Below are 22,940 nucleotides of genomic sequence, written 5' to 3' on the forward strand. Positions count from 1 at the left end.
ATCACCTTCCTTTTATATTCTCGGGTTTGAAAGCGCCTTTCCTTACACAAGCGTCAGCCGAGCACATCTCTCTATGTTGATTTCAACCATCCATCTGAGAATAATCGTACGGCCGAGTCTTATCTCCTCTTTCCCTCGCTCATTCCATTTTCTCTCTCCCCGAAAATACTCAGATTTTGATGCAGCGTGGGACGTTGTGCTCAATCGCTGGGGAGGAGGAGGCAGCCTCCCCAGCCGGTACTCTTTTCATTTCTTGCCGGCGGCGACCTACCCACCTGCTGAAAACAGTAGGCGTGGCCGCTGGCTGTGGTCCTGTGGAGGAGGCATCAGCTTCCTCCTTTCTTTAAAAAAAAAAAATGCAATGTCCTCCCCCGCCGGTGGATTTCCCACCGCCAGACCTCACGGGGGCCACCGCCTGCTGGCAGGAGGACTGGTGGAGGGGAGGCCACCAGCAGCCCCTCCTTGTGAAAGCACGAAAGGGGGATGCATCTGCTCTCCCCTTTCGTGTTTTGAGGAGGGGCCATCGGCAGCCTCGCTGCCATCCCCCCCTTCCGTTGGTGGGGCTGGAGCGACCCATCAGCCCACCAGCGGAAGAAGGGGATGCCTGGAAGGCTGCAGGCAGCCCTTCCCAAGTCATGAAGGGGACAAAGGAGTATCGGGGAGAGAGAGAGAGCAGAGAGGAGAGGGGAAGAGGTCTCAGGGAGAGAGAAACGGCAATGAACAAAAATAATCTCAGCCGCTTGATCTTCTTTAGATCGATGGCTAAGATGAGCAGACACAAATGCTCGGCTGAAAACACAATCTACACTTTCAAATAGGTATTTCTTATTTCTCAGAGGTTTCGACAACAACATTCACCAATAAACTGAGAAATCAAGAAAACCATGTTCCTGATTATAGAAGAAGAAGTGAACTGAGTAGGCCAAGCTTAACGCATACCCAGAGAGAGAGAGAGGCCAAGCTCAAGGCATACCCAGTGAGAGTATAAAAACCTCAGTGAAAACAGATGGCAGACGGGGTTACCATAACCACGCTGCTCAAACAGAGTTACAAGCACCATTCTCCTGAATCTCCTGATAGTTTCACATCGTTTATTCAGGATGCCTGCAGCAGGCATTCACCTTTTTCTATTTGGTGTATGGATGCACATGAAATAAGTGAACCTAAGAGGCATCCAGTACCAGGTGGTTTGAATTCTGAGGCACGACTTCGTACTTTGTTCACAATATGTTAGAAGTCACTGTCAAAATTTATTATATAGAAAGTACAGGTAGACTTTCAGGAGGACTAGTTCACGATACAAAATAAAAAGGAAACCTCCTTGATAGGACATACAAGTTCTTCAATAAATGGACTAGTCCTTCCGGTCTGCCGTTCAATTCCTCTCACCTTTTCTGATTGGAAGAAGCTGTCGGATTTAAATGAAATATAAATCGCTAAAGGTATATAAGTGAATGAACCTTGTTGAAAGAAAGAGAGAGTTCACCTGAACTTGACCCAAGCTTCAATTGACTCTTTTTGGATCATGAGCGAGATAGCACACCCTTAGAACTGCCATAAAAAAAAAAGGAACATAAGTTGCCAACTAAGCAAAGACAAATGAGACAGAGGAGCAAGGTCTCTTTCAAGTCAGCAACTACTTGTTGTAAAATGCAAATTAGGATCGTACTCCTCCCAGTTAAAAGTTCAAATGAAACTTGACAGTCTGAGAGTGGTCTGACCTTGGAATAGACCCCTGCCTTCGCAAATCAAACTCAGTGGCCTGCCGAAGTGATCTTGCAAAAGCCTTAAAAGTTGCTTCAATAATGTGGTGTGAATTCTTCCCAGCAAGCTGTCAGGATTTCAATATAAGAAGTCCTGAAGACAGAAATCTAAAGAAATACACCAAATCGAAATTCAATCATGGTCATTGAAGGTAACAGTGCACACCTGTCGAATGTGAAGGGTCATTCCTGATGTGTTCACTAGAGATTGAAAGAAGTGTTCGACAAGCTACAGCATAATATTGAGGACAACGGGATCAATGCAACAATCATGTAACAAATATCTGAATATTTGAAAATTCATGATTCAATTATTATGAGAACTGCATGATTTCCCTTGAATGTTAATCAACCATCAGAGAGTCAAACTGCACTCTTTTCCAATGAATCACATTAGGCTGATCTAAAAAAGCACACTGATGTTGTTCCGGTGCAGACCATCTAATGAAAGCATGCAAAGACATACATATCCACGCTATGTGTATTTGTGGAAACATACTAGGGAAACTATATAGTAAATAGATGAACAGAAATCATCTCACAAGTCAAACAATTTTTAACACAATCATTACGTTTATTTAGTATTGGCCCATCCGGAGAGGTTGTATCAATTCTGCTGAACTATTCAGCAACTCCCTCTAACCCTATAGGACTTCTTATTGTCCGGACATGGATCAAATCACAAATATTGCTTGAACGTGATTTACAAGTTTCTGTTCAACTTAATAAGTTACGAAATACCGTTAAGGCGTTAACTCCATGTGCATTATCACTACCTCTACATGTAATTCAAACAGGCACTCCTACCTCTTTCTTTGCTTTATCTAAGAAAAAAAAGTTGATTGAATTGAATATATGGATAGAACTAGAAGACCTTCTTTATTCATCACCACTGCAATCTATGAAGTAAACTGGATAGTTATATGAGTGAAATAAAACTGCTTATGAATTTGCAGTAAGAAGATGCTTGTGCCTCTTGGCAGCTATTTGGCATTGGGTGTATTGGGATCTACAAATATTATGAGATGAATGTATAGAGAAATTCTCTTTAGATTTGCCCAAGATATTTGGAATTCATTTATTTTTCTCTGGGGTGACATGCTTTGGGTTGGGTGCATTTCACATAACAGGTTTGTATATCTCTGAAATATGTTCTGACCAAATACAATCGACAGATCCAAGATTAGCAAGTGAAGGGAGTTCAAACATGCATTGGCTGCATCCAAGAGCTCATGATTCGATTGACAAGCCCAATCCCAGTATCTTGACTTCAAGTAGTGGTAGCTGTACATTGAAGACCTAGATATATATCGTTCACTAATATGTGACTCTTGACTTTATCGAAATGACTCTGGAGTAAAAAACAGAATATGCTGAAAATCAACATGCATCCCTTTTGTATGGTTATTTTATATTTCAGTATCAAAGTTGCACAAATAAAGCATCAAGCAAGCCTTTGTTGCCTACCTGCGTGTCATATGTGCCAACTCTTTCTGTCGGGATTTTCAAGTCATAACTTAAATGAGGTCGCCCAGATAAATCCTGAATTCATAAGAGTTATTAATGACTTCAAAATAGAATGTGACAACTGTAGAATTTAGAAACCATCATTTACAAATTACAACTACTTCCGTAAAATGGAAGAAGAAAAGAATAGCATCTCCATGCAACTGCAAACATCAATCGAGTGAGAATTATGCTTTCGTATTATTTTTGTTAATACAGCATGTGAATTTGGAAAGACTAGAGTGTAGGGCCTTTCAGTGATAACCATACTCAGATACAGCAAACATCAGTTGAATGAGACTTATGCTTTTACGTTATTGTTGTTAACACATATGACATATGGATTTGGAAAAGACTGGAGGCTAGGGCTCTTCCACAATAAACATGGAAAAAATTCATTTATTCATCCATCAAAGAAAGAGATTCTCTACCAGTGAAACGTGCACAAGAGCCTCGTCAAGAGGAGCAGAAAAATCTCCAAAGCGGTTAATTCCTTTTCTGTCTCCAAGGGCTTGAAGTAATGCCTAGAGTTACAAGTTAATAAATTAATAATCCAGCTAGAAAAAACAGGTAATAAAAGTAGATCTTTAAGAGTGTGTGTGTGTGTGCATGTACATGAACGAGGGTGAGAGAGAGAGAGACACTGTTCCAATGGCAAGTGCAACATCCTCATTTGTGTGGTGGTCATCAATATGAATATCACCACGAGCCTTTACATGAACATCAAACAAGCCATGAGAGGCCAGTTGCTGCATGCAGACAAGCAAAATGTAAGTGAAACTCGAGGGAAATATTCAGTTTTTCATCATTGAGTATTATTTGTCTCAACCATTATTTTACAATGCTCACATTCTACACTTGAATCTGCTACCAAATCTGTGCTTATTTATCCTTGGGAAGATATTCAATTTATGCAGGCAGATAGCAAACGCCTTTTCTTGTAACACATCCCACTTGGAAATGGACTGATAGATGGTTTACAAATTACTATTAGGCTCTTAGTTGCTCAAGCACGCACATGCAGACCTGCCCATTCAAATATCTTGTTGTTTAATAGTCCTCGTCAATGTCCATGTGCATAAAACAGAAGTTGGTTTTCTATTGTTATCCAATAGCCATTCATTTCAAGAAAAAAAAAAAATCTCTGCATCGGTAATAGCTTTATCAATCCTACTAACAAAACAAATAGCCAAAAACGTTAAGAGGAATAGTAATGCTCATGGTGATTGTGAAGATATCCTATAGAACATAATTGTGGAACTTCTTACTTGTGAAAATTTCTCTCAGACTCCAATAATGTGAACAACACACGAAAAGAGAAAAACTCAGATACTTACATCCAGCATGTGATCTAAAAAGGGTATACCGGTACTAGAATCAGCAATCCCTGTGCCATCCAAATTCAGTTGCACTTGAACATTCGTTTCTTTTGTTACGCGTTTGACCTCGGAAATTCGCCCTGGATAATGCAAAAAAGGTCTTCTCTCCTAAATTCTAATTGAAAAAAGCTGTGAAATAAACAAAAAATTTACTATCCAAACAATCCAACAGGGGACAGAAATACTCTCTAACAAATGAACCATGCTTTCAGATCTTCCCAATTTGGAATAAACAAAAGACTATGCTATAAGTAGTTTAGCTGGTTTCTCAATTATCATAACAAAGATTTTTTTTTTTTCCAAATCCTCGATTTGGTAGTCCTATCAAGTAGCACGACTACGAAAAATTCGCTCTATGTATATATAAAATTATATATCGAAACACAGAAACTAAAAGAGATTTCTTTCCTAACTGCCCTTTAGCTATCGAGTGTAACAACACGAAGTGACCAAAACCCAAGCTACATTACAGACTACTAACTCATGTTTACGCCGTTTGAAGCTGGTAAGATCTGCTACCACTTCCATCCGATGAACAAACAAACTTCTTTTCCATTTTCTCGGTTTTGGAACAAATCTACCGATACCCAACAAGCAATTCCACGGGAAAAAGACCATAGTCCATCAATCCCTATCTATAACATTAATAGCACGCTGAAAAAAGCGATGAAAAAAGGATGGTAGCGTCTTATACCAGAGCTGCGGGTCACGATGGGTACGTTGCTGTTTTCTCCTGATTGTGAAGCCGAGCAGACGGCTGAGAACACCATCCTCTTCCCTTGTTTGGGAAGTGTGATTCGCACACGTGGAAGGTCTGAGCGTGGGGCGCAGAGCTTGCGTTGAAGACTGGTCTTCAGAGAAGGAGGGATCAACGAAGCCATCAACGAAAAGGGGTAGCTCCTCTGCGGAAGACGGGCTTCAAATGTCCCCATATGTCCCGGGAAAATATCGGCCAGAAAATATCGTTTTTTTTTTCTAGAAAATCCTATGAACATGATGAGAGAGAGAGCCATCCTTCTGAATGGGGAATCTAATGAACCTGCCAACGTGGTGAGATAGATAGACAGAGAAAGAGAGACAGAAAGTTAATGTGGGGAAATCTCTGGGGTAAAACTCAAGTTTGGTTTTCTTCTTTTGACGGCCAATTTTATGTTTTGAGTGGATAAAGGAGAGGGTGACGAATTTCCAGTTGCCGCTTGGAAAGACGAAGAATGAATCTTAAATGTAAGTACAAAAAGCTACAACATTTTAAGTAGGTTGACTTTGGGCTGGGGCGTGTTGTGTTTCAATATGTAAGAAATAAAAAATCGGATAGAAAAGCCAAATGATTCAACAAATCGGTGTGAATCGATTCGAAATCCAAATCCCTTGTGAATCAGATTCGTCAATTTAATTTGTAAACAAAATAAAATTTGAAAAAACTATCAGAAGAATAAGGAAATAATAATAATGCATGATTCAAAGATGCTATATAGAAGCTTCTGCTTCTGTCTGATGGGCATTCCCTCTTTCTACAATGCACATTTAAGAGTATCAACCTCTTGAGAATTCTTTCAAATAAGAAACTTGAAAAGCTCATCATCGTCCAGCCGCACAAGAAGTAAACAGCCAGATTAGCAAAGATCTTTTTCCGATAAAATAAATCTCAAAGGGAGCGGGGATGTATTATATATACATGTTATAGGTTTTGAAAATTGCAGTTTTCTTGAAGGTGCTGAATTCGACCCACCCAGAGGGGTGAGATGAAATTTTCAGAATTTTCATGAATCTACGACCAACGACTATAATTTGTATTATTGGTTTGTTAGACATGGGTCTGAACAAGAAATTTTAATTTTCCAATCCCTAGGCCTTCAAACAACCCCTTATGATATGAGAAATCTAAGTCCATGATCTTCTCAACCAAATCAATATCAATTTAGATGATGTTAATAACATGTTAGAAACCTGGTTCGATCATCAAAACTAGTTTCAAATGATTATCTATCCCAGCATTTCTGGAATGGACAGCTAATACTTGAATCTCAAGTTAAGAGTTGAACATATGCAGATGGAACAAAGTGCACCAAATGACCCAAAACTGGATTAGAGTAGTCGTCAGAACCTTTCTTTGTGGTCAAAATGAAAAGAAAAATAAGATGGATTTGTTGATCTCCATGCTCGGACTTTTATTTTATTTTGTGTTAAAAATTGTTGCAAAATGTACATTGGTTACAATCAGTTGTATTGATGTAGTTTACAGCAGCATAATGCACTTTTTATAATGGTTTTTAGTAACATAGAATAAAAAACAACCATATACTCATATACCCATAGAGAATCATCTGATTTCAATTTTCATAGATTTTAATTTAATCAAATTTCCTTTTTATTAATTAACACTAAAATGTAAAACAAATGCGCTTCAAAATTCGGTCACCGATTACTTTTTTAATATTTATTTAACAGAAAAAGGGATTCGGATTTCCACTATCAAATATCATTTTAAGATCATTGCAGGTTTCACAGGACCAAACGGAGGCCTCACTAAGTATCCTGAAAATGGCCCCACATTTTTCTCACGTCCCCTGTTTGGGTTTGAGAAGCGATGGCGCCAAGGGCGAGCGGCACCTCCCCCTTTCTCTTTCGTATATGTGTATATCGCAAGGTCCCCGTCGAGTATTGGCCCAAATCGGACGGCCAAGGTCGCCCTTCTGCACCACCAACAACGAGGAGGAAGGAAGAAACCATCTCCCCATCCTCCCTGCTCTCCCTCTCTCTCTATCTCCCATTGTGGGAATCCGGGCAGTTGGGAAGCCCTTTGACGTGAATCACTTTTCTAAAAATTCATATCGGGGATAGAGGGCGCCCGTAGAGGTGAGCATCTTCTCTCGATCTTCTCGATTAAGTTATTTTTCTGCTTCCTCTTATTCTTCTTCTTCTTCTTCTTCTCTCTCTCTGGGGATCGGACGCTAGATGTCCTGTGGATTTTCAGGTTGTTCGTGCCTTCCTTTTATTGAAGTTTGACATTTAATTGTTCTGGCCCTTTAATAAGGGCTTTTTGTTTGACTTGGTGCGGAAATTCGTAGGAAAGGAGGTAGGGGTTTGTCGATCGAGTTATAGAATTTCCTTGGTTGGTTTTATAGGTACCGGCCTGGATGGGTTGGGCGATTGGCAGATCCGGGGGTTCACATTGTCTGCGTGGCTGACGAGATGGAGAAAGGGGCCAAGGCGAAGGACGAGGGTTTCTGTAATGGCCGAGTTCAGTCGAAGGAAGGTGTGGTGACTAGTGCGAATTTGGGGAAGGAAACGGGAAGGGCAAAAGATTTGAGACCACGCGGTGTGAAGAAGCAGCGGAGATTGATATTGAGCGACAGCGAGTCTGATGAGGATTTGGGGGGCTCGGGTTGCTTCCGAATTGGTGGGGACGATCGTACTTTCGCTGTAGATCGGACAATAGGGGCTTCTCCAACGAGGGGCAACGATGAGATCGCGGATTTTGAGGGAACGGGTACGGGTGCGGAAGATTGCAAAGAAAAGTGTATAGTTAAGAAAGGAAGAAGAAATGATGGGGACGGGGATTTTATTGATAATTCTAGATACGTGGAAAAGGTGAAAGATGCATATGGTCAAGCTTGTAAAGGTAGTGTTGAGGGCGGAGAAGATCGTACAGGTGGTCATGCTGAATGCTGCGAGGAAAATTCCTTTGGTAGGAAAAGTGGTAGCAAAGATGCCTTCACTGACGATGAGTCACTTGATAAGAAAATAATTCCTGTATCAACTCATATTGTCAGTGATGACAATGCTGCTGATACTAAAAAGAATAAGGGTTTTCCAGGCATTCAAGAACAGATTAAGACAGAAACTCTTCAGGTACCAGATGAGAATGTGGTTGGCAGTTATTCAAGAGAGGCGAATCCTGTGGGCGGAAAGAGGGAAAGGGAGCAAGATTGTGCGTGGTTGGAACCGGACTTGCAACCTAAAGTTAAGAAATTATTATCATCTAATGACAATAGCATCACTTCTAACATCAATGGAGTCAAGGTGCAGTTCAATAGTCATCGCCGAGCTGCGGAGAAACGGATTAAGATGTCTAATGAGGTTTCTTTGCAAGTTAAGAGCGACGAGACAAGGATGAAGCCACATTTTGAAGAGAATGATCTGGGGACGCCAACTGTGGCAAATGGCTGCAAGGATCTACAGGAAATAATAAAAAGTAATGATTCATCCGGTTCAAGAGACTATACTCCACCATTTTATGAAACGCTAGCCAGTAGGAAGGCAAGGCTGTGTTCTACATCGATGGGTGTGGAATGTGGAAGGTCTGGTTCTTCATCTATAAATTCTAAGACCCTAAAAGGCAAAGTTGAGTCAGAAGGGAAGGGCTTGTCTGCACGTGGTACTCAAAAGACAAAGACGATTGAAAAAGACTTATGCTTAAAATCAACTTCGAAGAGTGAGGATGAGATTGGCACAAGCAAAAAAGGTAAAGGTGTTGTAATTTGGGACTCTGCTATACACCACACTAGTCCTCCAGTAATTCACAAGGCAACTGGGGAACTGCAGAAACATGGTAAAACAGAACAGATGCAGTTAGTGAGAGAAAAGGTGAAGAACATGCTGTTGTGTGCCGGTTGGAAGATTGAGCAGAGACCAAGAAGGGATAAGGATTATGAAGATCTTGTTTATGTTTCTCCATCAGGTTCTGGGTATTGGTCCATTCCTAATGCCTATCATGCACTGAAGAAGGAACTTGACTCTATAGTGAAAGAGGGAAGTTTATGCATGTTATCAAAGTCATACGACAAAAACCTGGAAGAAAAGCACACTGGACACTTATGTTGTGAGGCAGAGAGTCCGTCATGTTTAAAAAGCACTACTGGTTCTATTTGTGCTCAGCAAATTGACAGCATAAAGAATCTTAGTACGGTGCAGTCCCTATTTTATAGTTTTTCCAAAGAGGAACTTGACATATTGACACGGAAAAGAAAGAATTATGCGGGTTACTCCCAGACAAAGTTGAAGGTTAAGGTTGGAAATATTGAAAAAATGAAGAAGAGCACTGACAGGGCTAAATCCACGAAGAATGTGGGTGCGAGTAAGGGACACAAGGCTGTAAAGGGGTCACCAGTTGTGCCCTTTGTAAAGGTGAAACATAACAAATCAGGTAAAGGTGCTGGAGCAAATGGCTGTGACATAAGGATATCGAATAGCACAGAAAGAAAAGCCGTAACAGGGAAATCTGTTGTTGCTGCCATAAACTCTAAGGATGTTGATGGGAAATCCTCAAACGATCATGATCATGAGTCACATGCACTGGTTGGTACTTCACATAAGAAAAGTTTGAAGCGTCAGTTTTTCCTGCTACCTGCCTCTGAAAATCTTCATGGAAGAAAGAAGAAAGGAAAGAGGAATTGTACCCTGATGGTTCGCAGATCATGTAAAGGAGAAAATCTTGGTCCTGATTCTGATCTCATTCCCTACTCTGGAAAGCAGACCATCCTTGCATGGCTGATTGATTCAGGCACTATACAGTTGAATGGGAAGGCAAAATATTGGAACAAAAAGCACAAAAGAGTGCTGATGGAGGGACATATTACACGAGATGGTATTCTTTGCACTTGTTGTGGTAAAACTCTTTCAGTAGCAAAATTTGAGATCCATGCTGGCAGCAAGTTGTGTCAACCATACCAAAATATTTTTGTTGAATCGGGAATGTCACTTTTGGAGTGTCAACTGCAGGCTTGGAATGCACAAGAAGAATCTGAACGATCTGGAATGTATATTATACAAACAGATGAAAGTGACCAAAATGATGACACCTGTGGTATATGTGGAGACGGTGGTAATCTAATGTGTTGTGATAGCTGTCCATCAACTTTTCATCTAAATTGTCTGGGACTGCAGGTATGCATATTTTTCAAGTTTTCTCGAATTGTGCCTATTTGAATTTTGGAATGTGATTTATCATAACGAATCACAATATGAAATGGGCAACGTATTCCTCAGCATCATTTTTTTACAATTAATCTTATTTGTTTCAGACACTTCCTCCTGGCCTTTGGAATTGTCCACATTGTTCATGTAGATTTTGTGGAAAAACTGGTGGATCTTCCAGTGACCGTGGTGTTACTGTGAATCTGATGAAGACTTGCCTGCAGTGTGAGACAAAATGTAAGTTCATTATGTGTGTGTTATCTACTCTTTTCGTCAGCTAGTTTCACTATTCTGCAGTTTTTTTCCAGTACTTCATGAATCCTCTGATGTTTGATGCCGACAGTTTATAGTGCTGATTGCTAAAAACTATTGCCTTTGGGTTACTTTCACAGATCACCCTGATTGTGGCGATGAGGACGGATCAGTTGCTGATTTTGATAGTCAACTACCTTCCTTCTGTGGCAATGATTGTAGGAAGGTCTGTATATTTTTTATCCTTTTTATGTTGCCTAACCAAAGTGGACCTAGTTTGTCTCTTGATGCGCTATCATGTCTACAGTTCTCAGTTTGTATAATATTTGTCACTATTTGTTGGTAATTTGTATCATAAGGATATGCTTGATGGTCTGGATGGCCTTTACTTCATGTAAATGTTATTTTCACTGTCCTCACAGCCGCACATGGTGCGGAAGTCCAGAATTTCCTTCACAATCATACAAATTTTAATGTCTGAAATCAAGTGGAGAAAGATATTGGGGGGCAGATCCAACTTTCTTCACTCAACTTTAGGGTGTAAATACACTTCCAGCCATCCAGGGAGCATTATCCAGCAAACATGCACTAAGTTTTCCTGAAAAGAAAATAATGTTTTTGCTTTTTGCTGCAGCTCTTTGAACAACTTAAAGATCTTGTGGGTATCAAGCATGATTTGGATGGTGTATTTTCTTGGACCATTGTCCAACGAGATGGTGTTCCGCAGTGCAAGCTTGCTGAACGAGCTGAGTGCAATTCAAAGGTTGCAGTTGCATTGAGCATTATGGATGAGTGCTTTATGCCTATAGTGGACCGGCGGACAAGTGCTAACTTAATACATAATATTGTTTATAATTGTGGGTAAGCATTATTGATCTCAACTAGTGCTTCTCAGATACATGATTTATATCTGGATGATCCATGTACCTGCTAGTGATTACATAAAAGCTTTTGATGCCTTAGCTAACTTATCTGGAGCAGTTTACTTGTTTATCAGTCATACCATAAAACCTGAACTGAAAAGGGTGGTGGAAGGTTATTATTGTGCTCATGTGTTGTGGCACTTTTTATGAGCTTTGATTCTGTTGAGCTTTCTGGTTCTATTTGTGGGGGTAAGCTGATGTTGGCCGCATTGCCAATGATTTACTACCTGCAACTTTTGTACCTCTCCATCTTAATACAATGACATAAATTAAAATGTAAAGAAACTCTAATGAAAAGATGTTGCATCTGTTTAGAGCCTTCACTCGTTGCTTTTTTGCAGGTTACTTTGTCCAGTCATCTAACATTACTTGTGCAGATGTAACCATTGTCACCATTTGCATTCTGTATGTGCAATTCTGTATCTTTACCTTTCCTATTACTACTGCTGAAACGGGAGGGTTAAATTTAGTTTCAGAGACTGACATGTTTTTTGAAGACTTTTCCTTAACATTATGCAGCCTAAAAGATTTCCCATTTTCAGTAGGTTTTGGCAGTTGTCCTGGTTATCTGCTTTGCTGTATTTCCTCTCCTACAAGTTGTGCCTTGTAAAAAAAAAGTGGAAACAAAAAGAATGCATGAGAAGAAATGAATTGTTGGTTTTATTTGGTTGGAGAAAAATAAGAATATGATGACAGTTTCTTATACATATTTGTTAATTAAAAGTTGTCAAACTGAATTACTATTTGGTCCCATAAAAATATAACCATGTCAGAAAGTCAAAGATGTGCCTTTCCATTTGCGAGAGACTGATGTCATTTTTCCCATTGATTGGTGACTTTGTGGCTCTGCTTATGACTTGGGTAATTGTTGACTTGAGGAATTATTTGTTTTGTCACTTCTGAAGGAGAATGCGGATCAAATGAAGGGGAAATTTTTTGACTTTTCCATCTTTCATTCTGGAATTGAGTTGCGTATATGTATCAACTACCAATCATGTGCTATGCTTGTGTTCCCAGTATATAAACAAAAATATTGAAACTATTCTTCAATATAAAATTCCAATTGGTCAATGAACAGACAGTGTGGATAAGTTTTTATCTTTGCTGTTATTCACATGCCTATCATCTAACTTATTGGATTTTGGTTTTAAACCATCTTGCTTGATTTGTTATCTTGATTTTCTTGTAGTGGACAAACTTTTAGACAATTGATATTTTTCTTTCATATTTTCTTCTTAATGACATCATTTAAATAACCGTTGGTCCTTCGCTTGAATTTTGTATCAATAATTGTGCTGTATTTATTTGAATCTCTTTGTAGATCAAATTTTAATCGAGTGAATTACTCTGGCTTTTATACGCTACTGCTGGAGAAGGGTGATGAAATAATATCTGTGGCATCTGTCAGGTACACTTCTGTTGTTCTTTATTATTCTTGTGCAACTTTCTTCTTTTAACCTTTCTGGGTGATTTGATGATCTTGTTGTGGTTTTAAATACTTTTCTGTTATTATAATTAAATTTATTTTAATTGGAAAGGAGCCAATAATTTGGCTTTTATCATGCTTAGATTTACCCTCTTTTTCTGCTTCGTAATTATTTTCTTTTGTAAGTTTTTTCTTGTGACTTTCATCATTCAATAGTCATTGACCTTTCAGAAAAAATAATTTTGTTTGTGTAAATACTAATTTTTATGTTTGAGGACCACATGCAGGATTCTTCTTACCAACTTTGTTCATTTCTATAGGATTCATGGTACGAGGCTAGCAGAGATGCCTCTGATTGGAACTCGTTATATATATCGGCGCCAAGGGATGTGCAGGAGACTGATGACTGCTTTAGAATCTGTATGATGCAAAAGCTGATAATATTTTTTTATTTTGGTGAATATGTTGCAGTATGACAGGTTTATCTTGGTCTGTGCTTTAAGCATGTAAGCAATTATGCATGTTTTTGCAGGTTTTACATCGGCTTACTGTTAAGATGCTTATAATTCCTGCCATAGCTGACCTCCTGAGTACGTGGACCACGGTTTTTGGTTTTAAGCCTCTTGAGGAATCACATAGAAAAGAACTGAGGAGAATGAACCTGATGGTTTTCCCTGGAACTGATTTACTACAAAAGCCAATTCTTGGGCATGGTGTCATCTCAGATAATTCAGGTGCAGATTTTTCCAGAATTTACAGAAATTAGTGTTGTTTGTTGTTTCCATAAGTCATCTTTACGTTTTATTGTTTATTTTTGTTGATGTAGAGAAAAAGTTGGATGATCTGCAATATGTTGAGGACTGTCCAATTGAGAATACTGGTTCTATTTCCATGGAGGACACTATGAATGGTTCACATTTCTGTCAGGGCGAAAATCCCACTGCAGAAACTTACGAGACTCTTGTTGATGACCCCACAGTTTCTCTTTCTGCGGTAATAACAGAACATGCTGAAGTTGCTGCTGAAGCCAGTTTACTAACGACTAAAGAGTCTATGTTTGGTTTTACTGCTGGGGAGGTTGGTTTAAAGATAAATAATCCACCGTCTTATGAGGCCTCGGCTGCTAATGTGAACTTGTATGATAAAAATGAGGGCATGACCGCTGATTCTTATCTAGCTGAAATCCAACATGCTGCTCCAGAACCTTGCTCCGGTCCTTCTAGCAAGGGTTCTTCATTGTGTGCCTCAGAGATGATATTTGGACTTTCTAAGGCTGGTATGGGATCCTTTGATTCACCAAATGATAATGTCATAGAGGGAAATATGTCTGTAGATATTGACTTAAAGGTCAATGATGCCAAATCATCTGGGAGTGTCCTGACTGAAGATGTTTCTGCTTCTGTTATGGATGCTAAATGCAGTTCTTGTGTGGTTCAGGACTTTCATGCAATGTCAGGGACTCAGACCTTATAATTGATACTTTTGTGGGGGATCTTGCTTTGGTCCTTTGGAGGATACATTGCTTCTGAAGTTGCTCTTGGATTTGATGTCCTTGCTATTGATGATGCTGTATTTGACTGCCCAATAGAGATGACGTGCAACTATCAAGGAAAGCATCCTGTTTGTGTTTCAGAGTCTGGCTGCATCCCCTGGGTCCAGGTGACACATAAGATGCCTTGCAAGGACTTGAGGTGCCAAAATTTAGCTGGTGTTCTAGAAATAGCCCTGCTTCAGATGACAACTTGTTTTTGTAGCATATCCCCATTAAGTGTCATGAATGTGGAATGTGGGTGGAATTAATGTCCGTCGCCTATTAAAAATTGTGAATTCAGATCTTCTTCCAGGAACATCTTTTTCCTCTTCAGTTACTCTATATCAGAATTCATCGCAGTATCCTCATCAGTTTCTGTGAGAGTATATTGACTCCCGTGATATGGTTGAAGATGGATCTGGAGCAGCTATTTGCAACAGCAGCACAACTGAGCTTCCCGAGATTGGTATGATAATTTTGACTGTTACTAAGTACATGGTTTTCAGTTTTTATCCTCTTTTTTGTGCTTGTTCTTTTGATTTCTGCTGTTAATGCCTGTTAATGGTTCATTCCATTTGTAGGTTCTTATTCTGTAATTTAAGGAACCTAGTGGTTCACATTTTGAAAGTTGAAGGTTTCCCATTAACTTGTAGTTCCTACTTGTGTTCTATATGCTCGTCGTCTCTCACCTCTGGTTCTAGCATCACTTCTGAATTCTGGGTTCTCTCTGGGAACATTATGTTGGATGCATGTTATTACAGGTAGGTTACCTTTTCTCTCTTTTGAGGGATTGTGAACCTTGTAGGTAGGTTATGTCTATACAACAAGATCAAGATATTTTGAGAAGCTCACTCACTTTTAAGTTTTAAGGTATTTGCTAGATACAGCCTGATCTGTTTTTAATCTCATTTTACTTCTGTAGTTGCTCCTCTATTTTGCCTCATTTATGTCTTTCATGGTGATTTACATGGCTGCATCCTGTTTGTGATACTTCGCATATGAAACACAAACATGTGTTTTTCTACCTAAGGACAAATTCCATTGTAGTATTTGAATAATCCATGTTAATTCTGTGCATTTGCTTTTATTAACCATCCTTATATCTTTTCCTACAGGTGCATGTACAAAAAGGTACATGTTGCTTAAAATCCGCTTCTGTGAGTGTATTAATAAAGCAAGAAGATCTCTGGTCCTGTTGCTACGGATGTTTGGATGCTGCTCAAGTGTCAGGTACTTCAGGTTTTTTTACCACCATGCATTATAGGATGCACTACATTTTTTATCACCTTTAGAGATAGAAAAAGAAGAAAATCTCTGTACAGCATGATATTGGAACTTTTTGTCTTTTTTGTCTGAAAATGTGTTGGTATGCCAGTGTTAGTGGCACCGGGTAGAATGTGCTTATTTTATATAATGAGTTGATCAAACATGGAAAACGTTCTTGAACAGTATCATGTGGTAGCTTGCTTACTGCAGAATGCAAAGGCCCGGCCTCACCTTAGCGTGTCAGCACCAATTTTAAGTAACTTTCAGATTTCTTCACTTGGGATTGCTTTAATGTAGTTTGGACTGACTTATGTGGGCATTCACGGAAGTTACCCTGGAATGGAAAACCGGTTTACTGGTTGCTTTTTGTTAAATTTACTTTCTTTTTTGGCTGGAGCTCATGATGCATGGTCGTTAAGATTTGCAGCATGAAAGAGTGCCTGTATGAGTTTTTGCCTCACTTGCAGCATCAATTTTTGCAGTACAGACAAGCCATATTTCTTTTTTGTCATACGCTTCTGTGTGCCCTCACGGTCATTGAAGCTCATGCCTTTGCTCAACGTCTTCGTACCTGTTACTGGAACCATACTGCCGAATAAGATGGTTTTGTGTGTAATACTACTATCATTAATCTGTAGTCTGTTTGTCTATGGCGCTTCTTAGATATCTTGTGCAGTGCATCTATTTCTTAGAAATTAAAAGATGTCCAAGTTGGTTGCTTGTATTAAGTCACATTTCTGGTCCTAGAATTTAAGACTTTCTGGTTCACTTGGGGTCTCATGATTGGAGCATAGCTTCAATGTACAGGTAACTATAGGGGCAGCAGGCAGTCCTGTGGCTTGGAACCGTGCAGGACAGCTGCAATGGGCACGCTTACAGCTTAGTGGGAAGACTGACAAGTGATTCTTAGCGTGTTGCGGAACAAAAAATTGCGCTACTTGCAGCTAAGCTACCACCTGTATTGTTAGTTAGTGGAGAATTTTGTAGGTACAGGGGGAAGTTGCAATCGTAAGAGAAGACTGCAGTTTTCCTGCAGTTGTAAGTTTTTCATTTCTCATCTGTATAGATTAAATGGGATATTTCTGCTAGAACGGCTGTGAAGAAAGAAGAATGTCTGTCAATTTCTCTGCAAATCTACACTTGAACTTGGTCGTCACTAGATAACAAGTAATTCTGTGTCCGTATGTGAACTGGATTTATTGTAGTAAAGTTGAAAACAGGTCAATACTTTGTATTTATCCGACCAAATCATAGAAAAAAACATCGACAGATTTATCTATGCAAAGTATGAACTTGTCCATTTTATGAAGATCTGGCAAAACGCCAGCTATTGAAGAACTAACGAAAACACCCCCCGTGTGGATTTCCCTGTGTGCTGTCTCAGATTGCTCCAGTGTATTCTTCGGAGGGTACAGCCAATACTCAATGAGCTTGATGCTGGCAGTCCTTTTCAAGTATCGCTAGGCATGTCTTAAAAGTATAATTTTCGCTGGTTCTTTCCATTCTGCAGTTTGTGGTCATGGTTTCTGGCTTCACTTTTTGCTAATCGTTAGCCTAAACTTGATGAACTTAGATTCTTTCTGGCCCTCCAAACATATAAAAAAAAATGTCACGGAAATCTAAAATCGTAAAATGGGTTCTGTTTTCAACTTTCAACATAAGATTCCGACGGTGGGTGTCCATATAACAGGAAAAGATGGTTTTGTTCTTGGATGCAGCCTTGCAGGTTCTTTTCACGAAAATTAGAGATGATCTTTCACTACAATTTACTACGCGGCGGATTTTCTTCTTGACTGGCTTTTCTTCTTCGACTTCGTACCCTCACTTGAAAAATGTTATTTTAGGTGCCGAACTACGAGTGTCCACAGCGGACACCCTTGTCAAATATTAGAACCGCAAGATACGTCGAACCACAAAGTCCTTTGAAGCACAACCTTACTAATAATTTGGAATGCTGCATAACTTTACCTTTTCTCTTTCGCATTTATTGGCATCTTTTATCTACATGCATTTCAAACGCAAAAATATATAATTCCACTTATAGCTCAAAAATCCTGAACGATTGGATCACCGAAGTCCCCTCTTCTTGGACTTGTGATATATAAAAGCCATCAGTTTGAAAACTAAAGGAGCTAAGCATTTTTTTTTTTTAAATAACTAAGGCATTGCTAAGCCTTCTCTCTTTCTTTTTCCCTTCGTCGTGGATTTGTATGCCCAAGATGTGGGTACAGAAAATTAATAAACAAAAACGAAGGAAGCTTCTCGATGCAGCAAAATTTGTTCAAACCATGATTTACCTCAATGGCACGTTTTTAAAAATAATAATCAGAAATATAAATGAACGTAGTATGCATAGACAATTGTAATTTTGAGTGCACAAAAGTGAGGCACATTCAATTCCTATGACGTCCAAGCTTCCAAGTAAAGAGAGCAGGAACATACCATTCCCAACTCAAAATCCCCAAAAATAGAACTTCAAAATCTACAATTGGAAACCCCAAGATCAAAACGCCTAAATGAAAACCTCAATGGAGCAAATCAAAATGCCCAAATTACCAAACCTAGACAAAGAGACAGGGTTCCATTCCTTTAAATAATAATAATAAATTCTTAAATTCGGCGGCCACTGCCAGTCCGCTTCCAACACTGGCGAATATCTGAAAACTAAGAAACACCATTCCCAAGCAAAACTGGAAAATAGAACCCCAAAACTGGAAAAAGCTTGTTTGAAATGTCAATCTTGAGTCACAACTATTCATCTTTATTTTCAAATAAGTAAAAGATTGTGTAGACCTACGTTCGCTTCATATTCTAACTAAGATCAAATTGTTCTTTAATACAATAATACCCAGTGATTTCAAGCATATGGTGCTAGGCCTTGATCGAGTTAGCTAAAATAGCTAGCTTGATTATATAGAATTAAACATTTCTAAGAACATAATATCCATTATAAAAGCATATGGTTTATCATGATCTCAATGTTATGCAATTTCATGATTATAAAATTATAAGTATGATATATAGCGAATTGCAAGTGATAGTTTACCACATTTGCTCGTTGTAAAAGATAACATGTTTGTCCAAATCCAGTAGGCAGAGCATGCAGCCATTATTGTGACTCTGTAAGCAGGTTTGCTTTTACTCTTTTAGTATATGCAATTAATTGCTCATACTGCACTAAGGGACGTTGCCTGAAATCTATGATAACACAAATTTCTAAATAATAACAATTTATAATCTGAATTTTGGTTGATGGCAGTCAAGAGATACCCCCCCTCTCTCTCGAGAGAGAGAGTTGGTGGCAATCTTTATCAGTTATTCAGATTCACCTACCAAACTCCAGCTTTCTTTTTCATCCATCAAGAGAGAGAGAGGGAGAGGAAGACTAAATTTTGCAGCGATAGTTGTTAAAAATGGGTTTTGGAATCGAATGGCCAAGTTGTAGTTCATCTGAATCGGATCGTAATCTGTAAAAGACACTAAATATTTTATGTTTTGAAACAAATAAGCAAAAAATGTATAAATATATTTTAAATAAAAATCTCTTACGCCACTCACAAATGATTAAAAGATGACGAGTCTGATTACGTTGATCTGTATCCATATGTCAGATTTGAATTCAGTGGATACATATGCTGCTTAGATTAGATAAAGAAGAATTGAACCATTACAATCATCTTCGATCTGCTGAATCTTTCCAGGACCACTCTCTCTTTCTCTCTTATTGAATACGAACCACTTGTTTTTTCGTTGGTCTCTCGCCCACATCACCTCAACCTCCCACATTTATTTAGTGTGACAAAGATATCTTTATGATTAAATTGCAGATGATTATTATATGCATTAGATATTCTCCGCTAACCTTTCATCTCTTTGAAAAATGAAAATGGTTAACCATGAGTTAGAGAGCCGAGTTCTAAGTTTATGGAAGAAGCGGTGCTCCAAATGAAATAGGAAAAAATAAACATATAATGAACGGAATAGTCGATGGTAATTGAACCGTACATGATGATTCTTTATTTTCTGGATTTTCGTGCTTTTTTGTCAAATTTTTTTGAGGTAAAGTCTCGTGGAAAGAGTTCAAAAATATGGAAAACAATATTTAAATAAGAACAGGTGGTACGTAGCTTACCATGATCTCAATGTCATGCAATTTCATCATTATAGAAATTATGATAGATAGCCATTACAAATGTGTGATATACATGGTAAGAACTAGAGGGATTAGAAAATTAAAAGCTCAGTAAATTTCCTTCCCTTTTTTCCAACTCATTGGCTTCTGAAAAAATTAAACTATATATATATATATATGCTGCTTACTAATAAAAGAGAATATGTTTGTCCAAATCCAGTATACTGAGCATGGCAGACATTATTGTGACTCCGCGAGGAGGTTGCTTTTACTCTTTTAGTATATGCAGTTATTGTTCATACTGCACGAAGGGACGGTGGCCTGAAATCTATGATCACGTAAATTTCTAAAAAATGACAGTTTGCAGGTTAAAATGTAGAGAAAATTTTAGCAGAAATTACCACGTCTTGGTAATTTCCTCTTTTCTTTTCGTTCCTCGAACCAGACACAATAAATATCATCTATATGTTTTACTTAGAACAGAAAGTTGCTTTCAAGAACTTCATGCATGTTCTTCATTGAAGGCTCGCGTCAATTCTTTCCTGAGGCTCACAGTTGACAACCTTCTTGGCAGATGGCCTTAATGAACCCTTGAGACTGGACCCCTTTCTTGAGTGGCGGATATAACCATATATACATGCACTGTCCTTATCGTAGATTTGTTGGATGGCCGAGATCGAGCCATGTCTTTCTTGTATTATTTGTTAATAATGGTTCTCGGATTTTTGACAGGCTGTTTAACGTTGACAGTAGACGCCTCTCTCGCCCGCTCATCAATGAACAGATGGAGAACACGCAGGTGGCATCTCTTGATCCTTGTTTCATAAGTTTAAGAGAATCAATGAACTCAAAATTGTTCAAAGTTTAACGAGCGGAGGAAACTTGTAAGATTTTATCAGCAAAGAGGTGACAGAAGAAGACATCCTGTTTTCCTGGATGTTGAAGTGAGAAAGAAGACAGACAGCATCAAAGCAAAGCAGAGATCCCAATTTCTCCAAGTATCTTCCCCTCGATCGTAAATCAATAAAGTAAAAGAGAAATCTCCCTAAACTGACTAAGTGGCCATTCACAAGACTTACTGGGTTTTGTTGCAGGAAAACCCAAAATTCAGTAGGAAGTCTGCTTATGCAACCAAGAAAGCAGAGAAGCGTTTTGGATGCAAACCAGGCGTTTAGATAAAACGGGATAAATCAAGAAATTGGACTAAGTTCCACGTCAGAACATCACACTCTACCCAGATATCCAGATAACGAGAGTGCGGCCAAAATACCAGCTAAAACGGGACAAAAGTTCGATCACATCAGCCCTCATAAAATAAGTTCATTTAAACCTGCCGCACAACCAGAAGCATCTGATTTACACATCAAAATAAACTAAAAAAAAAAACGCCAATTAGAATTACTCGTTAAAGCGACTATTTCTGGATTTGCGTAGATTTTGCAGCACGTAATTATATATTTTATACATGAAAATCTCCCCAAGAAAGCAAAGACAGAGAAAATTAACCAAATCAAACCACCAAGGCAAGTAGGGCCAAAAAAGAAAAAATAGAAACCTCCCACAGCCGACCACTTACCGGAGTAGCTCATACCCGCCGGACATGTCAGATTGCCGGCGGCCCATCATGAGATTCATCAAGAGGTCGGCGAAGGCGCCGACGATGTACTTGTGGGTCCTCCTACTGTTGAGCTTGAGGTAACACGTCAGCATCTCCTGCAGGTAACCCCAGTCGGCCGAGATGTCGAGATCCTGCGCTTCCACCATCTCCTGCATCGACGTCCGGAAATCGCTGTAGGGGTCAGGAGAGTAAGTCAGTATGGCGACGCCGCCGTCGACAACCTCTTCGAAAGGGGCTGGCGCCGGCGGTGGAAGGGGCTTCGCCGGCCGGAAGGAGGAGGTGGAGAAGCATGAATCGAGGAGGAGGGAGTGGGAGCGGCCGGGGGAGAAGAAGAAACGACGTGAGGAGAGGGCGCGGGCGAGGTCGAGGGAGAGGTCCGCGAGGGACGAGGAGGAGGCGCCGGAGTGCGTGGTGGTGGCGGACTTGGAGGTGGATGTGAATTCCTGAGGGCAGTCGGAATCCGAGTAGGACGGGATCAGTGTGGTCGCTGTGATGGTCATAGGGGTGTCGGTGGTGTTAGTGGCTGCCGTTTTCCGGTGACGGCGTGATTTCCTGGAGATGGAGAAGCAAAAATAGAGTTTAAAGCGTAGAAATTTTGTCATTTTTCCGGCAGAAGTGGGTGGTGGCGGGAGAGGTCAGAGGTAGGTGATAGCAACGGCGGTAGGAGGAGGTGGTGGTGGAGGAGAAGCCGCAGTAGAGGGCATTAAGTGACAGAGAGATACGGAGAAACGGAACCATATAAATGCTGTAGCTGAGTTGATTGCTTTGTAGGGAACAGAGCCACAGACTCTGGGGCATGGGGACGTGAATTTCCGAGCAGGCAGAACCGATTTTTTCGGCCTTTTTTATAAGTTACTTTTCCATATAGACAGCGTGAGTAGGCGGTAAATCAGGATCTTGTCAAACAGTCAAGTTGCTGGTCACGATTTTGACGCATATGTATATATATATATATATATATAGTTTTTAAATTTTATGAATGTAAGTGAAAAGTAAAATAGAGGAAAAGAGTAGGAAAAAAATATTAAACGATTTTGATTTGACGTATTTCTTTTATATACCTATATAAATGTTATATACATATATATAAATAATTTGCATTTCATTTTCACTACTTCTGTTGCATAATTTTGCACGCCAAATTTTCAGTCTGCAACTCAGCTTCGTTAAAGATCATAAAATAAAATGTGGAGATCGGATTTACAAAATATTATAACTTGAAAAGGAG

The 22,940-nt window shown here is 39.4% G+C and overlaps 3 protein-coding genes across 6 annotated transcripts; 1 reads left to right on the forward strand and 2 right to left on the reverse strand.

Annotated features, from left to right (window-relative positions):
* Positions 1-1,228: 1,228 nt before the first annotated feature.
* LOC116249305 (imidazoleglycerol-phosphate dehydratase, chloroplastic) lies at positions 1,229-5,747 on the reverse strand. 3 transcript variants are annotated; one of them, XM_031622538.2, is made up of 9 exons: positions 5,343-5,747; positions 4,607-4,728; positions 3,914-4,018; positions 3,701-3,793; positions 3,231-3,305; positions 1,930-1,992; positions 1,722-1,831; positions 1,487-1,551; positions 1,229-1,394 (listed from the first exon to the last, which is right to left on the reverse strand). In XM_031622538.2, the coding sequence occupies exons 1-8, from the start codon at positions 5,659-5,661 to the stop codon at positions 1,524-1,526; spliced, it is 915 nt and encodes a 304-aa protein (XP_031478398.1). In that variant the 5' UTR covers positions 5,662-5,747; the 3' UTR covers positions 1,229-1,394; positions 1,487-1,523. The 3 variants fall into 3 exon arrangements, with proteins under 3 accessions (XP_031478398.1, XP_031478397.1, XP_049932420.1); XM_031622537.2 differs by having other exon boundaries at positions 1,229-1,408; positions 5,343-5,746; XM_050076463.1 differs by having other exon boundaries at positions 1,229-1,408; positions 4,607-4,777; positions 5,343-5,743.
* A 1,451-nt stretch (positions 5,748-7,198) lies between these two features.
* On the forward strand, positions 7,199-17,200 carry LOC116247154 (uncharacterized). 2 transcript variants are annotated; one of them, XM_031619151.2, is made up of 11 exons: positions 7,199-7,504; positions 7,774-10,534; positions 10,672-10,801; positions 10,957-11,042; positions 11,451-11,677; positions 13,061-13,147; positions 13,486-13,585; positions 13,698-13,899; positions 13,992-15,162; positions 15,812-15,926; positions 16,757-17,200. In XM_031619151.2, exons 2-9 carry the CDS (start codon positions 7,841-7,843, stop codon positions 14,636-14,638), a joined length of 4,173 nt encoding a protein of 1,390 aa, XP_031475011.1. In that variant the 5' UTR covers positions 7,199-7,504; positions 7,774-7,840; the 3' UTR covers positions 14,639-15,162; positions 15,812-15,926; positions 16,757-17,200. The 2 variants fall into 2 exon arrangements, with proteins under 2 accessions (XP_031475011.1, XP_031475010.1); XM_031619150.2 differs by having other exon boundaries at positions 16,770-17,200.
* A 4,201-nt stretch (positions 17,201-21,401) lies between these two features.
* LOC116248425 (transcription repressor OFP16-like) lies at positions 21,402-22,444 on the reverse strand. The gene has a single exon (XM_031621207.2). The coding sequence runs from the start codon at positions 22,312-22,314 to the stop codon at positions 21,667-21,669; it is 648 nt and encodes a 215-aa protein (XP_031477067.1). The 5' UTR covers positions 22,315-22,444; the 3' UTR covers positions 21,402-21,666.
* Positions 22,445-22,940: the final 496 nt, after the last annotated feature.

The sequence above is a fragment of the Nymphaea colorata genome, chromosome 2, assembly GCF_008831285.2.
Source record: "Nymphaea colorata isolate Beijing-Zhang1983 chromosome 2, ASM883128v2, whole genome shotgun sequence".
Classification (NCBI taxonomy): Eukaryota; Viridiplantae; Streptophyta; class Magnoliopsida; order Nymphaeales; family Nymphaeaceae; genus Nymphaea; species Nymphaea colorata.

Coding starts and splice junctions, on each gene's coding strand:
- LOC116249305 (XM_031622538.2), bottom strand. CDS start 5,661: ATGGCTCTCTCTCTCATCATGTTCATAGGATTTTCTAGAAAAAAAAAA. Junction 4,019..4,606: donor TTTTAGATCACATGCTGGAT/GTAAGTATCTGA, acceptor GTCTGCATGCAG/CAACTGGCCTCTCATGGCTT. Junction 1,832..1,929: donor TGACCCTTCACATTCGACAG/GTGTGCACTGTT, acceptor AAATCCTGACAG/CTTGCTGGGAAGAATTCACA.
- LOC116247154 (XM_031619151.2), top strand. CDS start 7,841: ATGGAGAAAGGGGCCAAGGCGAAGGACGAGGGTTTCTGTAATGGCCGA. Junction 11,043..11,450: donor GTGGCAATGATTGTAGGAAG/GTCTGTATATTT, acceptor TTTTTGCTGCAG/CTCTTTGAACAACTTAAAGA. Junction 11,678..13,060: donor AATATTGTTTATAATTGTGG/GTAAGCATTATT, acceptor ATCTCTTTGTAG/ATCAAATTTTAATCGAGTGA.
- LOC116248425 (XM_031621207.2), bottom strand. CDS start 22,314: ATGACAAAATTTCTACGCTTTAAACTCTATTTTTGCTTCTCCATCTCC.